This window comes from Tupaia chinensis, unplaced genomic scaffold (assembly GCF_000334495.1).
Source record: "Tupaia chinensis unplaced genomic scaffold, TupChi_1.0 Scaffold000161_4, whole genome shotgun sequence".
In the NCBI taxonomy this organism is placed as follows: Eukaryota; Metazoa; Chordata; class Mammalia; order Scandentia; family Tupaiidae; genus Tupaia; species Tupaia belangeri.
In genome coordinates, this window is record NW_006159635.1 from 179,777 (window position 1) to 199,538 (window position 19,762).

The 19,762-nt window shown below is 39.7% G+C and overlaps 1 protein-coding gene across 1 annotated transcript; it reads left to right on the top strand.

Annotated features, from left to right (window-relative positions):
- Positions 1-550: 550 nt before the first annotated feature.
- On the top strand, positions 551-18,964 carry RO60 (Ro60, Y RNA binding protein). The gene is made up of 8 exons (XM_014586843.2): positions 551-1,150; positions 4,832-5,052; positions 6,307-6,453; positions 7,004-7,141; positions 11,122-11,238; positions 11,835-11,948; positions 12,397-12,543; positions 14,929-18,964. Exons 1-8 carry the CDS (start codon positions 571-573, stop codon positions 15,079-15,081), a joined length of 1,617 nt encoding a protein of 538 aa, XP_014442329.1. The 5' UTR covers positions 551-570; the 3' UTR covers positions 15,082-18,964.
- The last annotated feature ends 798 nt before the right edge of the window (positions 18,965-19,762 follow it).

Here is a 19,762-nt window from a genome sequence, read left to right on the forward strand (position 1 = left end):
AGTAGGGCTCTCTCTGCCCCTCCTCTTCTCCCTCAGGGTCATGGCATGCCTGTCGGCCATCATCTAGTTCAGTTGTTTGCTTTGAACGATTTTGAGTTTCCTTAGATAATAAAAACATGAATCCAAAGCAAAAACATTTTTAAAATACAAGTAAGTTATCACTAGTCATCATTTCTGGGTAGTCGGGTGTAGGTATTTTTTTCCCCTTTACCTTTTCTAATTTTTCTTTAGGGTATTAATACTGATTTTTGGACCAAGAGAAAAACATTGAGCTTAGGATTTTTATTATTATTATCTTTATTTTATTTTATTTGCTGTGGTCATCAGAGGAAGAGGGAAGGTAAGAAAGCAGGTTGCTAGGTTCAGGACTTGAACCATAATTGGCCAAGTGGGGGTCCAACGCCCCAAACACTATGCCACCTCCTAGTCCAAGAGCTATTTTTTAATTAAAAGATTTTATAAAAGATGTCAGGAAGTGTAGATTAATACTGTTTTCTTTTTTATAATTTTATTATATCTTCTAGTTATAGTCCATTGTGCTTTTTGATAGGTTTCCTAAAAGACAGGAAGATGGAGGACTCTGTCAACCAAATGCAACCACTGAATGAGAAGCAAATAGCCAATTCTGAGGATGGCTGCGTGTGGCAAGTCACCGACATGAACAGACTCCACCGGTTCTTGTGCTTCGGTTCTGAGGGCGGGACTTACTACATCAAAGAGCAGAAGCTGGGCCTAGAAAATGCTGAGGCTTTGCTTAGGCTGATCGAAGACGGGCGAGGATGCGAAGTGATCCAGGAAATAAGGTCGTTCAGTCAGGAAGGCAGAGCCGCGAAGCAGGAGCCCACGCTCTTCGCCCTTGCCATCTGCTCCCAGTGCTCCGACATAAGCACAAAGCAGGCAGCGTTTAAGGCCGTGTCTGAAGTTTGCCGCACCCCCACACATCTCTTCACTTTTATCCAGTTTAAGAAAGATCTGAAGGAAAGCATGAAGTGTGGCATGTGGGGCCGTGCCCTCCGGAAGGCCGTAGCAGACTGGTATAATGACAAAGGTGGCATGGCCCTTGCTCTGGCAGTCACAAAATACAAACAGAGGAATGGCTGGTCTCACAAAGATCTGTTACGATTGTCGCATCTTAGACCTTCCAGTGAAGGTAAGCATGAGCACCTCAGTGGGCAGGGCTGGGGAGGTGGAGACAGCCAGTAAAGCTTAAGCTTTTATTTAACCTAAGACAGTTACATATTTTCTAGAAATAACTTTTTCTTCCTCGGAACATAAGGTCAACCTGGAATTAAACACCTACCATAGGCAATCTATATATTAATAATCAGAAATCAAATAACAGATTTAGATTCTAATATTCTAAATTTTTTTAAAATTTTTATCTATTATTTTTAAGAATTGTTTATTTAATTTTATTTATTCATTCATTTATTTTAATTTGGCCAGAGAGAGACAGGAGGGAGAGAGAGGGAAAGTGAGAAAGCAAGCCACTTGGTCCAGAACTCAAACCATGGTTGGCCTTATGGGAGTGTCCAACACCTTATGCCACATGCTGGCCCCTTCTTCTTATTAAAGTCTCACAGGTTGACTGTCCATATCCTAAATGCTCGGGTCCCAAAGTGTTTCAGATTAAAGTGACACAGGTTGAATATCCCTTATCCGAAATGCTTAGGTCCAGAAATATTTTGGATTTCAGACTTTTGCAATATTTGCATGCACATAATGAGCTGGCTTTGAGATGGGACCTAAGTATAAACAGAAAAGTCATTTGTTTCATTTACGCTTCATAAACATGACCTGACAGTAATTTTTTTTTCCTTAATTTTTGCCATATGGCACATGTTCTTGGGAGAGAGACAGGCAGAGAAGGAAAATGAGAAATCACCTCCTGGGGGGTTGTCTACACTACAGTCCCTTCTCCATTGTTTTCTCAGGATTTTAGGCATGCACATATGCATGTGCGCTCAAGCCTGGCATGATTTTCAATACACCAGGTGCAGGACTTGAACTTTGCTGTCGGCAGTGTGGGATCCAGCACTTTAATCACCCTGCCACCTGCTGGCCCAGCCTGAAGGTAATTTTATGTAGTGTTTTTGAGAGAGACACAGAGTGCGAGAGAGGGAAAGCATTATTGCTTTTTTTTAAAAGCAAGGATCTCACTGTGGTCATCCTTTTGCCGTAGCATCCCAGCTGGGAAAGCAGGGGGGCATCACCGCCTTGGCTCCTTTCTTTCAGACAGGGTGTTGATTTTTGTGGGTGTTTATACTAAATTATTCCTGCCTAATAGAATGCTTTATTTCTCTCTTAAAGAGTAGATCTTTAAGGTTAGCTTCAAGTTCACAATGCCCCACCTCCTCAAGTCACTGAGACCACACAGGTGCACGCCACCACACCTGACCCAAAGACTGGCCCAGAAACGGAATCCAGGCCTGACAAGTGGTCCCAGCCCCTGGGACAGCGTCTCAGCAGCACGTGCCCTGCACTGGGCCGGTATTGCCGGGGTTTGACTGCAGGTAGTCATATGAGGCTAGGTATGGGATTTTCTTTCTTTTTTTTAAAGAGTTACTTTTAATTTAATTTTTATTTTTATTCATTTATTTTTTAATTTGACTTGAGAGAAAGTGAGAAAGCAAGTTGTCAGGTCTGGGTCTCAAACAGTGGTCAACTGTGTGGGAGGTCCAGTGCCTTCGCCACCACGCCTCCTGCTGGTCCCCAGGTGTGGAATCTTCTACCTGCAGCATCATTGACACTCAGAAGTTTCAGATTTTGAAATCCGAAAGTGGTGTGCCACCTGTGGTCAGTGAAACCGCTCCCAGCAAGTAGGTGGCAGATGGCCAGGCCGTACCGCTCTAGTTTCGTATTTTCCTTCCTTCCCTGTCTTCCTAGGAAATGTGGTCCATGGAACCTAAGGTCACCTGAAATAGTGCTGAACTTAACAATGCAGGATGTTAATTGTCTTTAGGCAGGCGGCCTGGGAGACCTGGTAAATTGGGGCAGTTTTTCTATAACTATGGGAAGAAACTTGTTTTTGTTTTTTGGTGTTTTTTTTTTTTTTTTTTTTTTAATAGAGATTTTTGCTATAGGGTGCTTGTGCTCACCAGAGAGACAGAAAGTGAGAAATCACCCCCCGGGGAGCATGGCCACACTGCAATCCCTTCTCCATTCTCCTCTTGGGATTTTGGGTACACCATTATGCATATGCTCCTGGTGTGAATTTTAAACCACCTGGTTGGGCACTCAAACTGGTCAATTACATGGGACTCCACCAACATAACCATTATGCCATCTGCTTGTCCTAGGAAGAAACTTTTGAGAGGGTTGTTGGATCTAGTCTTTCAGACAGAAATAAGGCATACTATTAGGTAGGAGTAATTTAGTATAAACTTCCACAAAAATCAACATGTCCAGCATTTGACTTTTTTTTTTTTTTTTTTTTTTTTAGTACCAGAAATGAAACTAGAAAAGCGAGTCCTTCAGATAGGTTCAATTTCAGTTCTGCTTATTACGTCTTGGTTTTAAGCCAATTAACTGATTCTTTCTGAGCTTTTGTACCTTTATTTACTAAAAAAGGGGGGAAGGGAATAACCCTTAGCATTATCAGGACTGAAAGTGATAGCATATTATTTAGCGCATGCAGTTCCTGGCATGTCATAGGAATTGTCTCTTGGCCTCCCATCCCCCGCCCCTTACTTATAAACAGGTTGAGCATCCCTAATGTGAAATCCCACTTTCTCTGAAATCTGAAACTTTTTAATTAATCATCAATGTGGAAAATTCTACCTATGACCTATGTGCTGGTTCTTAGTTAAAATACTGCAGTATTGGCTCAGACAGGGTGGCGTGTGTTGCCGAGGCCCTGCTGCTCTGCAAGCTGGGACCAACTGGGAGACCCAAGCTCAGTTCCTGCAACCGTAAGTCCAGTGTGCCATGTGCCTATGGTCCCAGTGCCTTGGGAAGAGGTGAGGGGCTTGTGAGCTTCAGGCTAGCCCAGGATATATAACAAGACCCTGTCTTTAAAAAAAAAAAAAAGAAAGCCAGGTAAGGTGCACCTGTCTGTAGTCCCAGCTAGGAGGGTGAGACAGGATTGCTCCAGTTGGCCTGAAACAGTCAGGCACATGCCTGGATCCTGTCTGGCTGAGGGCTTCTGGGGAGATCACAGAGCACTGACACCTGTGTTACGAGACCCTGCCAAGGGCTCCTCTTCCTTGCTCTTTCTCATGAAAGAAATAAAATAAATTTTAAAAACATTTTTCAGGAAGGAGTCTACCTGTCCACTTCCACTTACCTCTGTATTCACAAATGCAGCTCAGCAGCCTGTTCATCAGCAGGCTGTGAATATATAATAGTGGATGTAGGAGAGGGTCTTCAGAAGTTCATAGAAAATACATGTTCTGAAAACACTACGCGTGGATTTCAATTTTTTTTGTACCAAAATAAACTCAAGCTTTAATTTCATTTTCCCACAAACTTTTTGAAGTTCCCTCGTATCCATACTCGAGAGTGCTGAGATTCTGGACCTGAAGAGGGCACTGTCTGCCATAAGTTTCTAATGGTGACATCTCAAAAGAAAAAAAAAGACTCTGTAGTAAAATTACTTGGGCTATAGGAGGGTTTTCCCCCCCGTAAAGTCCCATATCTAAGTAGTAGTGATGGGATAAGCAAAAATAATTTGCTTAAATGCATGTATTATGTCACAGAAAAAGCATCCCAGGTTACAGGTGTCAACTCCTGTGTATCTAGCTAGGCCTATGGTATGATGTGTTCCCAGGAAGCTTGTTCTGATTTTTGCTTGGTAATCAGCATGCCTTTTCAATTTTCTGTCTTTTTAAAGGACTTGCTGTTGTGACCAAATATATTACAAAGGGCTGGAAAGAAGTTCACGAATTATATAAAGAAAAAGCACTTTCTGCAGAGACAGAAAGATTATTAAAGTATCTGGAGGCTGTAGAGAAAGTGAAACGCACAAAAGATGAACTGGAAGTCATTCATCTAATAGAAGAGCACAGATTAGTTAGGGAACATCTTCTAACCAATCATTTAAAGTCTAAAGAGGTGAGTAAATTATCTAATTCTCCATTCTTTTCTTCTTATTTAATTTTATTTATTATTATTTTAAAATTTGATCAGAGAGAGAGGGAAAGTGAGAAAACAAGTTGCCAGGTCCGGGACTCAGACTGCAGTTGGCTATGTGGGAGTCCAGCACCACAACCACCACACTGCCAGCTGCTGGTACCCTCTTAATTCTTTTTAAAAGAGAAGTTAGCCAAAATATACCTTGAAATTTGTATTTATTTAAACATTTAGCATGATATTCAGGTATAAGTGGCATCTAGTGTTAATTCCATCCCAGAAAATACTAGGAAACTTTGAAAAGTTTGTGGTAAAACAGAATTAAAGTATGAGTTTAGTTTGATGCAAAAATTTTTTGAAATACATGCTTTTTTTTTTGCTTTCTTTTTTTTTTTTTTTGAGAGAGATTTTTGCGATAGTGCATGTGTGCTTGCTAGAGAGAGAGAGAGAGAGACAGAAAGTGAGAAATCACCCTCCAGGGGGATGGCCATGCCACAATCCCTTTTCCTTTGTTCTTTTGGGATTTTGGGCACACACACACACGCACCCCAGTGTGAGTTTTATGCCACCAGGTCTGGGTTTGGAATTGCGGTCAACTACGTGGGAGTCCCGCAGCATAACCATTATGTCATCTGCTGGTCCAACAAAGGTGTTTTTTTTTCAATATGCATTTTCTGTGAACTTTTTGAAGATTCCTGTCCCCCATACACTATCATACTAATTAAGAAAAGAAGAAGAAGAAAAATCTGTATATCTCGTTTATAAACTATACTTCGCTCCAGACTGGCCCTGTAGTCTAGTGTTTAAAGAAACCGTATCCCACTTAGCCGGATTTAGTTTGAAACCCAGCACCAGCTGCTTGAAAACCATGCCGGGCTTATGTGCACGGAGGCCCAGAATCCTAATAAGATGGAGAAATGGAGAAGGATTATGAGTTGACCACACCCCACTGGGGAGCGCTTTCTCTCACTTTCTTTGTCTCTCCAACGAGCACCTGTACCTTCTGGCAATAAAAAAAGGAAAAGAAAAGAATAAAATATACTTCTTTATGATAGTAAAGAACAAGTTCACTTATTTGATAAGCCTTTGAGCAAATTAAGATAGACTTTTAATTTTGTACTCTGAACCCCAAATGAAAGCCTTAGTGCATGTATTATGAATGTTGTTACCGATATAGCTGTTATACTGACTTATTCCCATTTAATTCCATACGTTTCTGTCTGTATTACACTATAGGTGTGGAAGGCTTTGTTACAAGAAATGCCCCTTACTGCATTGTTGAGGAACCTAGGAAAGATGACTGCTAATTCAGTGCTTGAGCCAGGAAATTCTGAAGTATCTCTAGTATGTGAAAAACTCTGCAATGAAAAACTGTTAAAAAAGGTAAGAGTTATTAGTGCCCCTTATTAGCTTCTACTAACAAAAAGAGTTAACTCCTAACTTTTGGAAATGCAGTCAGCATAGAGGCTTTTTTTGGTCTTCTGAGACCTTTACCATGCCAAATTGCATTTTGACTCTTTTTTTTGGGAGAGGTTTTCACTATAGGGCGCGTGCACTCGCCAGACAGAGAGAGACATAGAGACAGAAAGCGAGAAATCACCCCCCAGGGGGGATGGTCACGCCGCAGTCCCTTTTCCTCCATTCTCCTCTCGGGATCTTGGGCACGAACGCACATGCGCCCCCCATGAGTTTTAAGCCACCGGGTCCAGGACGCGAACCACGGTCGACTACGTGGGAGTCCAGCGACATAGCCATTACGCTAACTGCTGGTTCCCGCATTTTGACTCTTGAATCTAAGATGAATACATCCTTATTTTTCTCCTTCCTTTATGAAATGTATTTATTATTTACGATAACATAAACATCTAAGATGCACAGTTACTATTTTTTGCTTGGATATTGAATTTACTTTCTGGTTTTGTTCTGTTCCTAGGCTCGTATACATCCATTTCATGTTCTAATTGCGATAGAAACTTACAAAACAGGTCATGGGCTCAGAGGAAAACTGAAGTGGCGTCCTGATGAAGAAATCTTGAAAGCGTTAGATGCTGCTTTTTATAAAACATTTAAGGTAATGGTTTTGAGTTTCATTTCCAAACAAATGACTCAGGGTTAATATTTTGTTAAAACACATTTTGTATGCATCCACTTTATTAAGCCAACTATCTGCACTCTGTGGTAGAGATTGAAATACTAGAGGGCATAAAAGCAGTGAGAATAATTAGGGATGTTGAAGACAGTGTGGAACAGGGTAGAGGGGGAGTAGGGAAGAGTATAGAGAAGGATAGCACAAGAACAAATAGAGAGGTATGACGTTTGTGAGACACAGAAGTGGTTTGTTACCTTTGATGATAACATTTATAGTATTCTCAACTGGACTGGTCTGAGAAGTATTTTATTCTGGGTAAACTTTTTTTACAAGCCAAATGATACATAGTTATTGAATGCTTAAAAAATAATAATGAGAATAAATAATAGTAATTATAATCTGGGGGAAAGAAGAGTAATTTTTAGGGCTGGCCCTGTAGCCTAGTAATTAAGAAACCAGGTCTCATATGGCTTCCCACAGTTCAAATCTCAGCCCCAGCAACTTGAAAAACACACCAGATACCTGTTCTTGTATGCCCCAAATATGTTTGTTCCCTGGAATCACTCTTCTTGTCAGATAGTTGCCTTAGTTTTGGGGCCAGCAGGTGGCATGGTGGTTGAAGGCACTGGACTGCCATATGGCTGACTGTGGTTCAAGTCCTGGACCTGGTGGCTTGCTTTCTCACTTTCTCTTGTTCTCTGTCTCAATAAATTAGGAATGGGACCTAGCAGCTTGCTTTCTCACTTTCTCTCTCTCTCTCACTCTCTCACTCTCTCACTCTCTCACTCTGTCCCTCTCTGGGCAAATTTAAATAAATAAGTAAAGTTCAATAAAATAATTCTTTAAAGGAAAAAAAATGAGCAGAGCCAACCCCATTGCCTCATGGTTCGGGGAAATGACTCTTATGTGGCTGGCTGCAGTTTGAGCCCGGCCTGGCAAATTAACGCACTGGGCATGTGTGTGTGTCTGAGCCCAAAAATCCTGGTTAGATAGAGGGATGTAGAGGGAGTATTGCGGTGTGATCACACCACACTGGGGAAAACACCCCCCCACCCCATCTCTGGTGAGTGCATATGCCCTCTGGCAATTAAAAAAAATGAGAGAGAGAGAGGGGGAGAGAATGAAAATGAGCAAAGTACTTGAATAGGAGCCAGCAGGTGGCATGGTGGTTAAGAGTGCTGGACTGCCTCATGGCTGACCATGGTTTGAGACCCAGACCTGGTGGCTTGCTTTCTCACTTTCCCTCTCTCTCTCTCTTCCTGTCTCTCATTCTGTCCCTCTTTGGTCAATTTTTAAAAAAATAATAATAAGTAAATAAAGTTAAATAAAATAATTCTGTTTTTTTTTTTTTTTTAAAGTACTTGAAGAGACATTTTTTTTCCACAATATACAGGTGGACCAATAAATACATGAAAAGATCATTACTCATTAGGAAGTGCAAAAAGAGAGCAGAATGAGATTGTACTTTTTAACTAGTTGGATGGCAATGTCAACCACCCACCCCTCCTAAGAAAATTAGTAGAAAATAGCAAGTGCTGAGAACAACGTGGAGAAATTAGAAATCTAGGAAAAACTGGAACTCTAGCTTAATGGTCGCTGGAATGTAAAATAACGTAACCCCTGTGGAAAACAGTTGGGCCATTCTCAAAAAGCCAAATACACGATCGTGGTACCATGTGACAATTCCACCCCCATGTTTATACCCAGAGGATTTGGAAGCAGGTACTCACATACTTGTACACCAGTGTTCACAGCAGTATTTTCACTGCAGCCAGAAGGTAGAAAATAACCCGGGTGTCCATCAGCAGATGAATAAACAATGTGATTTATACATACCAGGGAGTAGAATTTAGCCTTACAAAGGAATACAATTGGATACTTACTACAACATGGATAAACCTGGGAAACATCATGCTAAGTAAAATAAGCCAGACATGAAAGGCAAGTGCTAGATGATCCCTTTACAGGATGTAGATTACAGAGACAGAAGGGTTAATGTGAAGGATATTCCCAAAGCTCATGGAAAATGCATCCTGTGGGAAAAACTGCATGGATTTCGAAATGTTTTCCCCCTGAAATAAATTTGTATGTCAATTCCATTTTTCCAGGAACTTTTATAAGTCCCCTTGTAGAAGTTGCTGGGGTCTAGGGAAGCTGGCATGGGGAGTTACTGCTTAATGGTATAAAGTTCCTATTTGGATAATAAAAAAGCTCTGGAAATGGAAGTTAATGTTTACACAGTGCAAATATAGTTTTTGTCACTGAATTGTGTCCTTAAAATAATTTTATAAGGGACCAATTGGTGGCATGGTAGATAAGGTGGCTGGTTCCCACATGGCCTACTTGGCAGTTTGAGTCCTGGACCTGGTAACTTGAAAAATAATGCTGGGGGGACCAGCAGATGGCGTAATGGTTACGTTGCTTGACTCCCAGTTAGTTAACTGTGGTTCGAGTCTGGAGGCCGGGCACTTGTGTGTGCCCAAAATCCCAAGAGGAGACTGAAGGAGAAGGGATTATGATGTAGCCATTCCCCCTAGGGGTTGATTTCTCGCTTTCTGTCTCTCTGTCTCTCCAATGAGCATACACGCCCTATTAAAAAAAATAATAAAAATAGGGACCAGCAAGTGGCATGATGGTTAAGGCACTGGACATTTTCACATGACCGACCACGGTTTGAGTCCCAGACCTAATGGCTTGTCTTCTCTCTCTCTATCTTTCTCTCTCTGTCTGTCTGTCTCTCTCTGGTCAAATAGAAATAAGTGAATGAATAAGTAAAATTAAAATAATTCTTTTAAAAAAAGAAAAAAATAATGCTGATGTTTGTGCATGTGTGCCCACCCAGAGGAGAATGGAGGAGGGATTAAAGCATGGCCATCCCCATGGGAGATGCTTTCTCTCTTTATCTGTCTCTTTTGATGAACACATTCACTGTATAGCAAAGTTGTTTTAAATGGTTTTGTTTTTGTTTTTTTCTGGGGAGAGGTTTTTGCTATAGGGTGTGTTGCGCTCGCCAGAAAGACAGAGAGAGACGGAGAGACAGAAAGCAAGAAATCACCCCCCAGGGGGGATGGCCACGCTGCAATCCCTTCTCCATTCTCTTCTCGGGATCTTGGGCACGCACGCACACACGCCTGGTGTGAGTTTAAGCCACTGGGTCCTGGACTCAAACTGCAGTCGACTACGTGGGAGTCCAGTGACATAGCCATTATGCCAACTGCTGGTCCCTTTTTAAATGGTTTTATCAGTAAGCTTTGTTACTTACATTTTACCACAATAAGAAAATTTATTATTATAGAAATTTCTATTTTACCTCTCTGAACAAAGATTTTTAAAAGATGATTATTTAAATTTGTTAAATAGGTTATCTTTCTTTGTTTTACGTTAGTAAGAGCTAAGTATTTTACAGTTTTGTCAGTTAGTTGATATATCAGGGTAAACGGTGGCTGTAGAGGCAAGTCCTGCATTTGCTTCTGGAGAACTCTGTGAACATGTGAAACGCCCATGTGCCCATCCATGATCTGGGGTTGGCTCAGAGATGCAGTACCAAGACCCTTTTGAGGGTGCTGTCTCTTTCTCTCTCGTACATGAAATAAATAACTTTCAAAAAATTACTTAGTGTATAAACATTAAGAAGGGCTTTTATCTGAGTCTTTTGAGTTAAAGATGTTTCTTTTGCTAATATTTCTATGATACGTTTTTTTTTCTTTTTAATTTGCCAAATAGTGTGTATGCTCACCAGAGAAGGAGAAAGTACCTCTCATGGGGAATGGTCGTGTCATGACCGCTTCTCCATTCCTCCATGTTAGGATTCGGGGCAAGCATGCGCACACATGCCAGGTGTGTTTTCCAAGCTGCCAGGTCCAGACTCAAACCCTCCAGTCAGCCTGTGGGATCCAGCTCTCTTAACCAGCAGGCTCTCTCTGATTGCTTTTACTGACTGTTTTATCTTGTTTTCTCTCTAGACTGTCGAGCCAACTGGAAAGCGTTTCGTGCTGGCTGTTGATGTCAGTGCTTCTATGAACCAAAGAGTTCTGGGTAGCGTGCTCAACGCTAGTACAGTGGCCGCGGCGATGTGCATGGTGAGCCACCTGAGACTAGAACTCTGCCACTCTCACCGGACCTCTGACTGTAATTCCATATGTTCTCACTGGGTTTAGTTTTCAGCTAATTTGGCACATTTTTCATCTTCTAATTAATTTTATAAAGCACTTTTAAGTATATTGGAAGAGGATTTCTAAAGAATAGAATAGAAATATTAATATTTACTACAAAAGATTAACTATTAATATACTCCTGAAGATGTAGATAGTGCTTAGAAAGAATATTTAATTATATAGAAGTTAAGAGGTAAGGGACTGACTAATAATAAAAGCCGGAAGACTTTATTTCTAGCCTGACTCTGTACTGAATACCAAGATGGATCACAGGCAACCTTGTTAGCTTCTCTTCTGTGACTTTATTGCTAACCTAATTAAGCAAGAAGGATATATATTTGATATTACTCCAAAAGATTGTTGTGAAAACTAGTGTCTTTATGAGTTTCTGAAAATAGTTTAAAGCGGTAAACATCATAGTGGTTTTTTTTTTTTTTTTAAGATTGAAATTGTATAAACATCAAGATACTGTCTCTCTTTACCCCAAATCTGCTGAAAATGACTACCATTGAATTTTTCAGGTTGTCACACGAACAGAAAAAGATTCTTACGTAGTTGCTTTTTCAGATGAAATGGTACCATGTCCAGTGACTACAGACATGACCTTACAGCAGGTTCTAATGGCTATGAATCAGGTAATAAACTGTTCTATTAACATGTGTCATATATTAATTTGACATTGCTACCATGTATGGTACTAATTTGAAGAACATGCATTGAGGCCTAAATGTACATATCATGAGAAGCATATGGCAAGGCCTATATGCTGACTCTAAATAAAACATACAATGTGAAAAATATTATTTTGGACTACCCGTGATGTGGTGGTTCAAGTCCCAGACCCAGCGGCCTGAAAGACGTCCCAGGCACATGTTTGTGCATGTCCAGGATCCTGACGAGAAAGAAATGGGGAAGGGATTGCGGCGAGACTGTCCCTCACAGGAGGGCTTCCTCCTGCATGCACATGCATTCCCTCTCTCTCCAGCAAGCAAATTTTTAAATAGTTTTTTTTAAGTACTTAAGTATTTCCAACACCTCATTATGGACACTTGTGCAACTTCATTTCATTTTTGTTCTGATTAGATCCCAGCAGGTGGAACTGATTGCTCTCTGCCAATGATCTGGGCTCAGAAGACACACACGGCTGCTGAGGTCTTCATAGTGTTCACTGATAATGAGACCTTTGCTGGAAGTGTCCACCCTGCTGTTGCTCTGAGGGAGTATCGAAAGGTAAAGCAAACTTATACTGTGCCTCACCCGGATAGTACTCACCTATCATGCACTGTGCTCTTCAGAAAATGCTGCTGAGGATAGTTCTGTAGGTTTGTGTCAGAAAGCTATGTCAGTTATGGATGCAGCAGTACTTGTAATGAGAAAAACTACTGGTTACTCATACATAATTTATTTTTAATCAGTTCTAGTGCTACACATTACTAAAAATATCCTTTGCAAACAATATTTGCAGAATATTTTATCTTAGCTGTACATTTTAAAAATAATTCAGTGTATTCTTTGAAAAATCTAAGGTATCATTTGTGAGTTTTGTTAAAGGACAACATAAAGTTAAAGCAAAGCTACAATCTGTGTTCTGATTTTTAGGAATGTATGTATATTTTAATCAGTGTCCTCCAATCCAACTTTCTAGAATGTCATAAATTCTGTTTCTGCACTCAGCATTGTAGCTGCTAATCCGTCACATGAATGGTTGAGCACTTGAAATGCGTGTAGTGCAACTAGAAGTACAAATAGAGCGTGTCAATGAAGAACAGTGGTTCTCAAAGTGTAATTTCTCTACCAGCAGCCTTAGCATCACCTGGGATCTCACTAGAAATACGACTTTCGGGGCCAGGAGGTGGTGTAGTGGTTATGGCGCTGGACTCTCAAATGGCCAACTGCAGTTCTAGTTCTGGACTTGGCAGCTTGAAAATCATGCTGGGGGTGTGTGTATGTGTATCCAGAATCCTAGGAGGAGAATAGAGGAGAAGAGATTGTGGTGTGGCCATCCCTCTAGGGGACAATTTCTCATTTCCTCTTTTACTGTGTCTCTCCTGCACACACACACACCCAATGGCAAAAACTTGAAGAAAAAAAAAAAGGAAATGCACCTTCTTTCTGGGCCTACTAGAGAGACCTGCTAAATCAGAAATTTTAACAAACCTCTAGGGGATTACAATGCATGTTTAAATTGAAAGCCAGAGGTGAGGGAATAAAATTTGGATTAAAAACAGCTTTCATTCTGGATCTTTGACCAGCTGTGGATCTGAACAAGTTATTTAACTGATACACATCATAATAGCAGTAGTACTGTCATTTGGGATTGTTATAACAGATGCACTAAGTGTATTAAAGAGCTCATTGTAATTAATGTCTGGCATAGTATACATGCAGTGATTGTTGGTTTTTGTCAGAAACTAAAGTATTTTAGCCTTCAGTGTAGCTGTAGCAAACAGTCTTGGCATATGCATGTTGAACCTATCAAAGTAGTCGGCAAAGTTTATAGTCCCATAAGATACTTTATATGTACTCGCACATCGTGCCTCAGAGTTTGATACTTGATGAAAATGTCCGGCCCCCCAAATATCCTTATTACTTAAGTACAAAGTCCCTAGGCTACTCCAGAACATACTCTGGGGGCCAGCAGGTGGAGTGGTGCTTAGGGGCACTAGACTCCCACGTGGCCGACTGCCGTTTGAGTCCTGGACCTGGTGGCTTGCTTTCTTTCTGTCTCCCCACTCTGGTCAAATTAAAAAATAATTAAATAAAATTAATAAAATAATTATTAAAAAAAAAAAAGATTTAAAGAATGTACTCCGTAGCCCATAGAACAAGAAAGGGTAGTATAGAGAAGTGGGAATTTCAGGCAGGCCCTTTACACAGTTTCGTTTCGCATTCTTTTAAAACCCACATAAGGGCAGCTTGTTGCATGGTAGTTAAGGCAGCTAGATTCCATGGCTGGCTGTGTGGTTGAGTCCCAGACCCGGCAGCCTGAAAAACACCAGGTACATGTGCGTGCCCAAAATCTCCAGAAGAGGGAACCAGCAGTTAATGTAATGGCTATGTCGCTGGACTCCCACGTAGTCGACCACAGTTCGCGTCCTGGACCCGGTGGCTTAAAACTCACACCGGGCGCGTGTGCGTGCGTGCCTAGGATCCCGAGAGGAGAATGGAGGAGAAGGGATTGCGGCGTGACCATCCCCCCTGGGGAGTGATTTCTCACTTTCTGTCTCTATGTCTCTCTCTGTCTGTCTGGCAACCACACGCGCCCTATAGCGAAAGCCTCTCCAAAAGAAAAAGAAAAAAAAAAAAAATCTCCAGAAGAGAATGGAGAAGGGATTGTAGTGTGGCCATTCTTCCAGGGGATAAATTGCTCATCTTCCCTCTGTCTCTTGTCTCTCTTTGGCAAGTGCACATACCTTATAACAAAAACTGAGAAAATAAAAAATAAACAACTCACATAGCTTGGCTCTAAATGATTGACTAGAAAAAAGGGACACTGGTTTCATAATCAAAAGCTGTAGGAAAAGTATTTAACATTTTTAAATGTTTTAATTTTGGAAGTTTTGACTTTTTTTTTTTGCATATACTCTTAATATGTATTTTGATCTTTTCTTACAGAAAATGGATATTCCAGCTAAATTGGTTGTTTGTGGAATGACATCGAATGGTTTTACCATTGCAGACCCAGACGACAGAGGCATGCTGGATATGTGCGGCTTTGATACTGGAGCTCTGGATGTGATTAGGAATTTCACATTAGACGTGATTTAATCCAAAGCAGCAGCAGCATTATCTAAGAGGTCCGTTGCTAGCATCAGTGATCTCACTAGAACTTCACAGCTACTTCCCAGCTAATCTCGACCCATTGACAGATGATGGTACAGTGTGTGCCTGATGGAAGGTCCCTTACCACTAAAAGAAAGGGAAGGAAGGAAGCATTAGGTGGGCCCAAAGTTCTATCTGCTAAACTGGCTCTTGGGAAATAGCTTCAGGATACTGTAGCTTTCTTTATCTAATAGAGAATTTCTTGTTAATAGACACTAAAACTATTGAACGTGTTTGCTTTGGTGAACAGTACATTTGTACTTAAAAAAAAATTGAGAGCCAAAAGTGTAAGTAGTTCCACATTATGTCACTTGTTTGAGACATGCTTAATGTTTTCTTAAATGTTTCCATTGGGAAAGGACAGTTTTGATTATGTCCAAATACTCTGAAATGCACTAGACCATGTAACTGTGACGGAATATGAAACTCATCTATAAGCTTTTATACCAAGGAGGTGAAAAACTAAGATGTTTGATTAAATTATGAGTGAGTCTTAACAGATTCTTACAGTTTTCTAAGATCACACAAATGATAGCTTTTCTTACTTAATGAAGAAGATATTTTATTTCTGATATTTTATTAGGATCTGTTACCATTAATCAGAGCATAATGGAAATCCCACAAAGAGACTAAGGTTTGTGTTGGCCACGGATTTGTATTAGGCTTGCTTTTTTGCATTGTGTTAGATTTTATTGCCACGCGGGGCTGGAGTGACAGTGATCTCTGAATTGAACATCATAGCCATAGACATAGTGTAGTCACACTTTCTTTTGTTCAGACTCTGAGATTAACATAGCCGAATGGGGACCAGCAGATGGCGTAATGGTTATATTGCTCGAATCCCACATACTTTACCACGGTTCAAATCCTGGACCCAGCGGCTAAAAATTCACGCCAGTGCGCATGTATATGCCCAAGATCCTGAGAGGAGAAGAGAAGGAATTGCAGAGTAGCCATCTCCCTGGGTGGGGATAAGGTTATTAGGTGATTTCTCACTTTCTGTCTGTCTGTGTCCCTCTGGCAAGTGCAAGTGCCAGTGTTTAACTCTCCCATTCGTAATTTTGAAAGTATTAACAGTCTAAATCTCAACTCTAATTAGTTTAGCCTTTTTCTTTTAAAATAAAAATTGTGTTAATTCCTTTTAACAATTTTTTTAGTTAGTTGTAAATGGACTTAGAAATGTCCTGATTGTAAACATGCCAAAAGCTTCCTATCTGTGTCCTTCATTATTCATTTTTGACAAAACATTCCTTTTTGAGGATATGAAATAAATATAAAGGAAGCCAGCTAGGTCCTTCAGGTATGAAAGATCATTTTTGAGTAGCGTATTACCAATTAATAGTCCATAGGACATTTAAAAAAAAATTTGTATGTGTGTATTAAATGTCTTTTCATTATACTGAAGTGCATTATTTTCTTGAGTAAGTAAGTATCCCTTTGTTGTTGGGAGGTTTAGCATTAAAGTGATCTTTCAAAATGCCAATATCTTTGTTTGTAATTGTATCATCATTTGCTAAGATGGCTAATACATTAACCTCCTAGCTGTATGCATTGCTCTTTAAACAAAAATGAAAGATTTACCAAGTTACAGCCCTTCTCACTGTCAAGTGAAGTCAAACTCTAGTAAATGTGTATAAACCCCTTTACTTGTTTGGGGGTTAGAGGTTTTAGGGGAAAGGAGGTCTTCAATAGTGTAAGATTTGTGTGCATATTTTCGTCTGTTGTGTGGGAAATTTGGGCTGTGGGAATGATAAGGAAATGTTCCTTTCAAATTTACTTGACATACCAGCGTCGGTGACATACGTAGCCATTTCAAGGCCATCTGGTACCAGGTTTTGAATGTGATTTCCCTGAGATATTTTCTGGTCAGCAAAGCTAGCAGTGCATACACTTCCCCAGTTCTGATGTTATTCTGGTTGTAACTCTATGAAGCATTGAATTTTTAATGTGTTAGCTACTTTTGATACATTAATATCTTCAGATTGAGCTTAAAGTTTAAAGAACCTTATAGAATTATGTAATAGCTCTTTAATTCTGTAAGTAAAATTAAGGTCTTCTGAAATAAAAAATGGCATCTACCTTTTAATTCTTAATAGAAATATTACATAGAGTATAGTATAAAATTTTATTTTCTTCAATTGTGTTATTTTGAAGTACTTTTAGACAAGTATATTTAGGAGCTAATATTAAATTCTTCAGGGAAACAAGATTCGATGTGACCTTTTGAAATATTTAGGTAGGTCTAATTAAATGGATTAGGGTACGATTTGAGAAAGGAAAACAGAAAGAATTCACCACAGAAGATAACTTTGTCTGCAAATCATAGTATTAAGAGCTGGAAGAGACCTTAGAAACTTAATAGCTAGCTTTTCCGTTTCGTCTAAGACAGTGAGGTTTTAGAACACCAGGACCTAGAAATCGTGGTCTCTTCGTTCCTATTCCAGCCTTGACTTCTCCACAACATGGGAACACTTTGACTCAGAAGAGTAGGGGATGAAATAGAATTATTCGAGACTTTCATCTTACTTAGACTTAGGGAAAAAAATGTACATACATGATTGCCCTAGGAATAGAAAAACAGATTGTGAACATGTGCAATTTTGAAGTTCATAGTAATCCTCAAGCACAATTACAATCGTTTTAATAGCCTGTGTTGCTATATAACATAGTCCTGTAGAAGAAATAACACAGAAACTTGACCTCAGTGTACTCAAGTGAAAAACTCTTATTTTCTGAATTACTCTTAGGGTTACTATTACATTAATACTTGGGGGAATACTGCTTTTAAAAATAATCCTAAGAAAAATAAATTTTATTTCCTAGACAGTATGTATATATTTCCAGGATATTGTTATAATTAGTGATATAAAAACTAATCTTACAGTCCCACCCTTTTTTATTAGTTGAAGTTTCCTGGAAATTACGTCTACTGAAACGATGGCCTAGCTTAGTGACTGTTAGGAGAATATTAGTGAAGCGGGAGGCTGGTGAGTGAAGTTGGTGCTGCTCCTTCACGCTACTCCGTGGCGAGCTCTGCTTCATCTAACCTTCGTGTGACTAAGCAGCCAAGTCAGCCTGCGTGCTTTAGTTTAAAAAGTAACAGGTCTGATGCCTGCATTGTAGAAGAGTCAGTGATTTACTATTTATATAAAAAGTAAAACTGGGAAGAGGGCTCACAAGGAAGTCTTTTAATTAAACACACTAATAGGATGTGCTGTGAAAGATAGTGTTTTAGAAAAGTAATGTGATACTCCCACTTATTTTAAAAAACATTCCTGTTAAGAGTACAAGAAAAATATTTACAATTAAGATAGTGACTAAGAAATTGCTGTTGTTTGATTAAAAAGAAGAAAGATATTCCAAGTCTAAAATCACGTGATAAAATGCCGTATTATCAGGGTTTGTTTCCCCCCTCATTTTCTACATTTAGCAAAAACAATGTAAACTTATTTTAGATAAGGCAAAATTCTTGAATAAATTTGAAGGTCTGACAAGTAAGAGACACCTTTAAAAGCAAAATAAAGCTACATCTAAATAATAAAGACTAAATCATTGTAATCTCTTGTTGGACTTTAATTTGACCTGAATATATTATACCCACAAATATAAATGTCATGGTAAATGATGCTCTTAAGTTAGTAATCCAAAAGAAAAATTCTAGTCTTGCATACCAGAGATTTAGAGTGATCCATCAAGGCAATTATCCCTGCCACAAAAATATTCCTATAGCCTCAACGTAAATGTGCACAGGGATAAATTTAAAATGTTAGTTGGGGTGGCAGGTGGCATAGTGGTTAAGGTGCTTGGACCCCCAGATGACCAAATGCGGTTCGAGTCTTGGACTTGGTGGCTTGTTTTCTCACCTTCCCTCTCAAACACACTCACTCTCTGGTCAAATTGAAAATAACAATAACTTTTTAAAAAATCATAGTTAAAAAAATAGGTTAAGATAAAAATTAAGTGAATTTACTATATGGATTTTATTTAGCATTTACCTATAATCTGCTCCCTAATCTCTTGTTAGAAGATACTTTTTAAATCTTTTTTCTTTTAGAATTCCTTTTCTGCTGCCATTTTTGTCCTTTCTTTTTTCAAATAATGCCAGAGAGCACATGTGCCCACTGAAGAGCATGTGAGAGAGAGAGAGAAAGTGAGAAAGCATCCCTCCGTGGGGAATAGTGACCACAGACCTTTCTCCATTTCTCCTACCTTTTGGGATATTGAGCATACCTGAAGTGTGTTTCAAGCCACAGGGTCCAGGACTTGAACCGTGTGTTCAGCCAACTGGGATCCTGCTGCCTTAACCAGTGGACCACCAGCTGGCCCTAATCCTTTTTCTTGTCCTGTTCTACCTGAGTAATAGAAGGAAGGTCACCCCACAATTAGGTTTGGGATTAATCTCTTACAGATTGTTTTCTGTTTCATGCAGAGTCAGGATCATATTGTTTCAAATTAGTAAGCGGCAGGTCTCTTGGAACAATAAGTGGATTGATAACTCCTCTCCCCAAATCAACTTATACTATATACCTTTTATATTAGATGTTTGCAGAAATTTTGTGGCCTTTCAGTGAGATCAGTAAGATTCAGTCTTTGCGATTATAGGTATACCTAGCTGTATTGAAAAGAA

What these genes read in the sequence shown, in the direction of transcription:
- RO60 (XM_014586843.2), top strand. Translation starts at nt 571, where the DNA reads ATGGAGGACTCTGTCAACCAAATGCAACCACTGAATGAGAAGCAAATA. An exon ending in ATGAAAAACTGTTAAAAAAG is followed by an intron (nt 6,454 to 7,003) that starts GTAAGAGTTATT and finishes TTCTGTTCCTAG; the next exon opens with GCTCGTATACATCCATTTCA. An exon ending in TGGCCGCGGCGATGTGCATG is followed by an intron (nt 11,239 to 11,834) that starts GTGAGCCACCTG and finishes TGAATTTTTCAG; the next exon opens with GTTGTCACACGAACAGAAAA.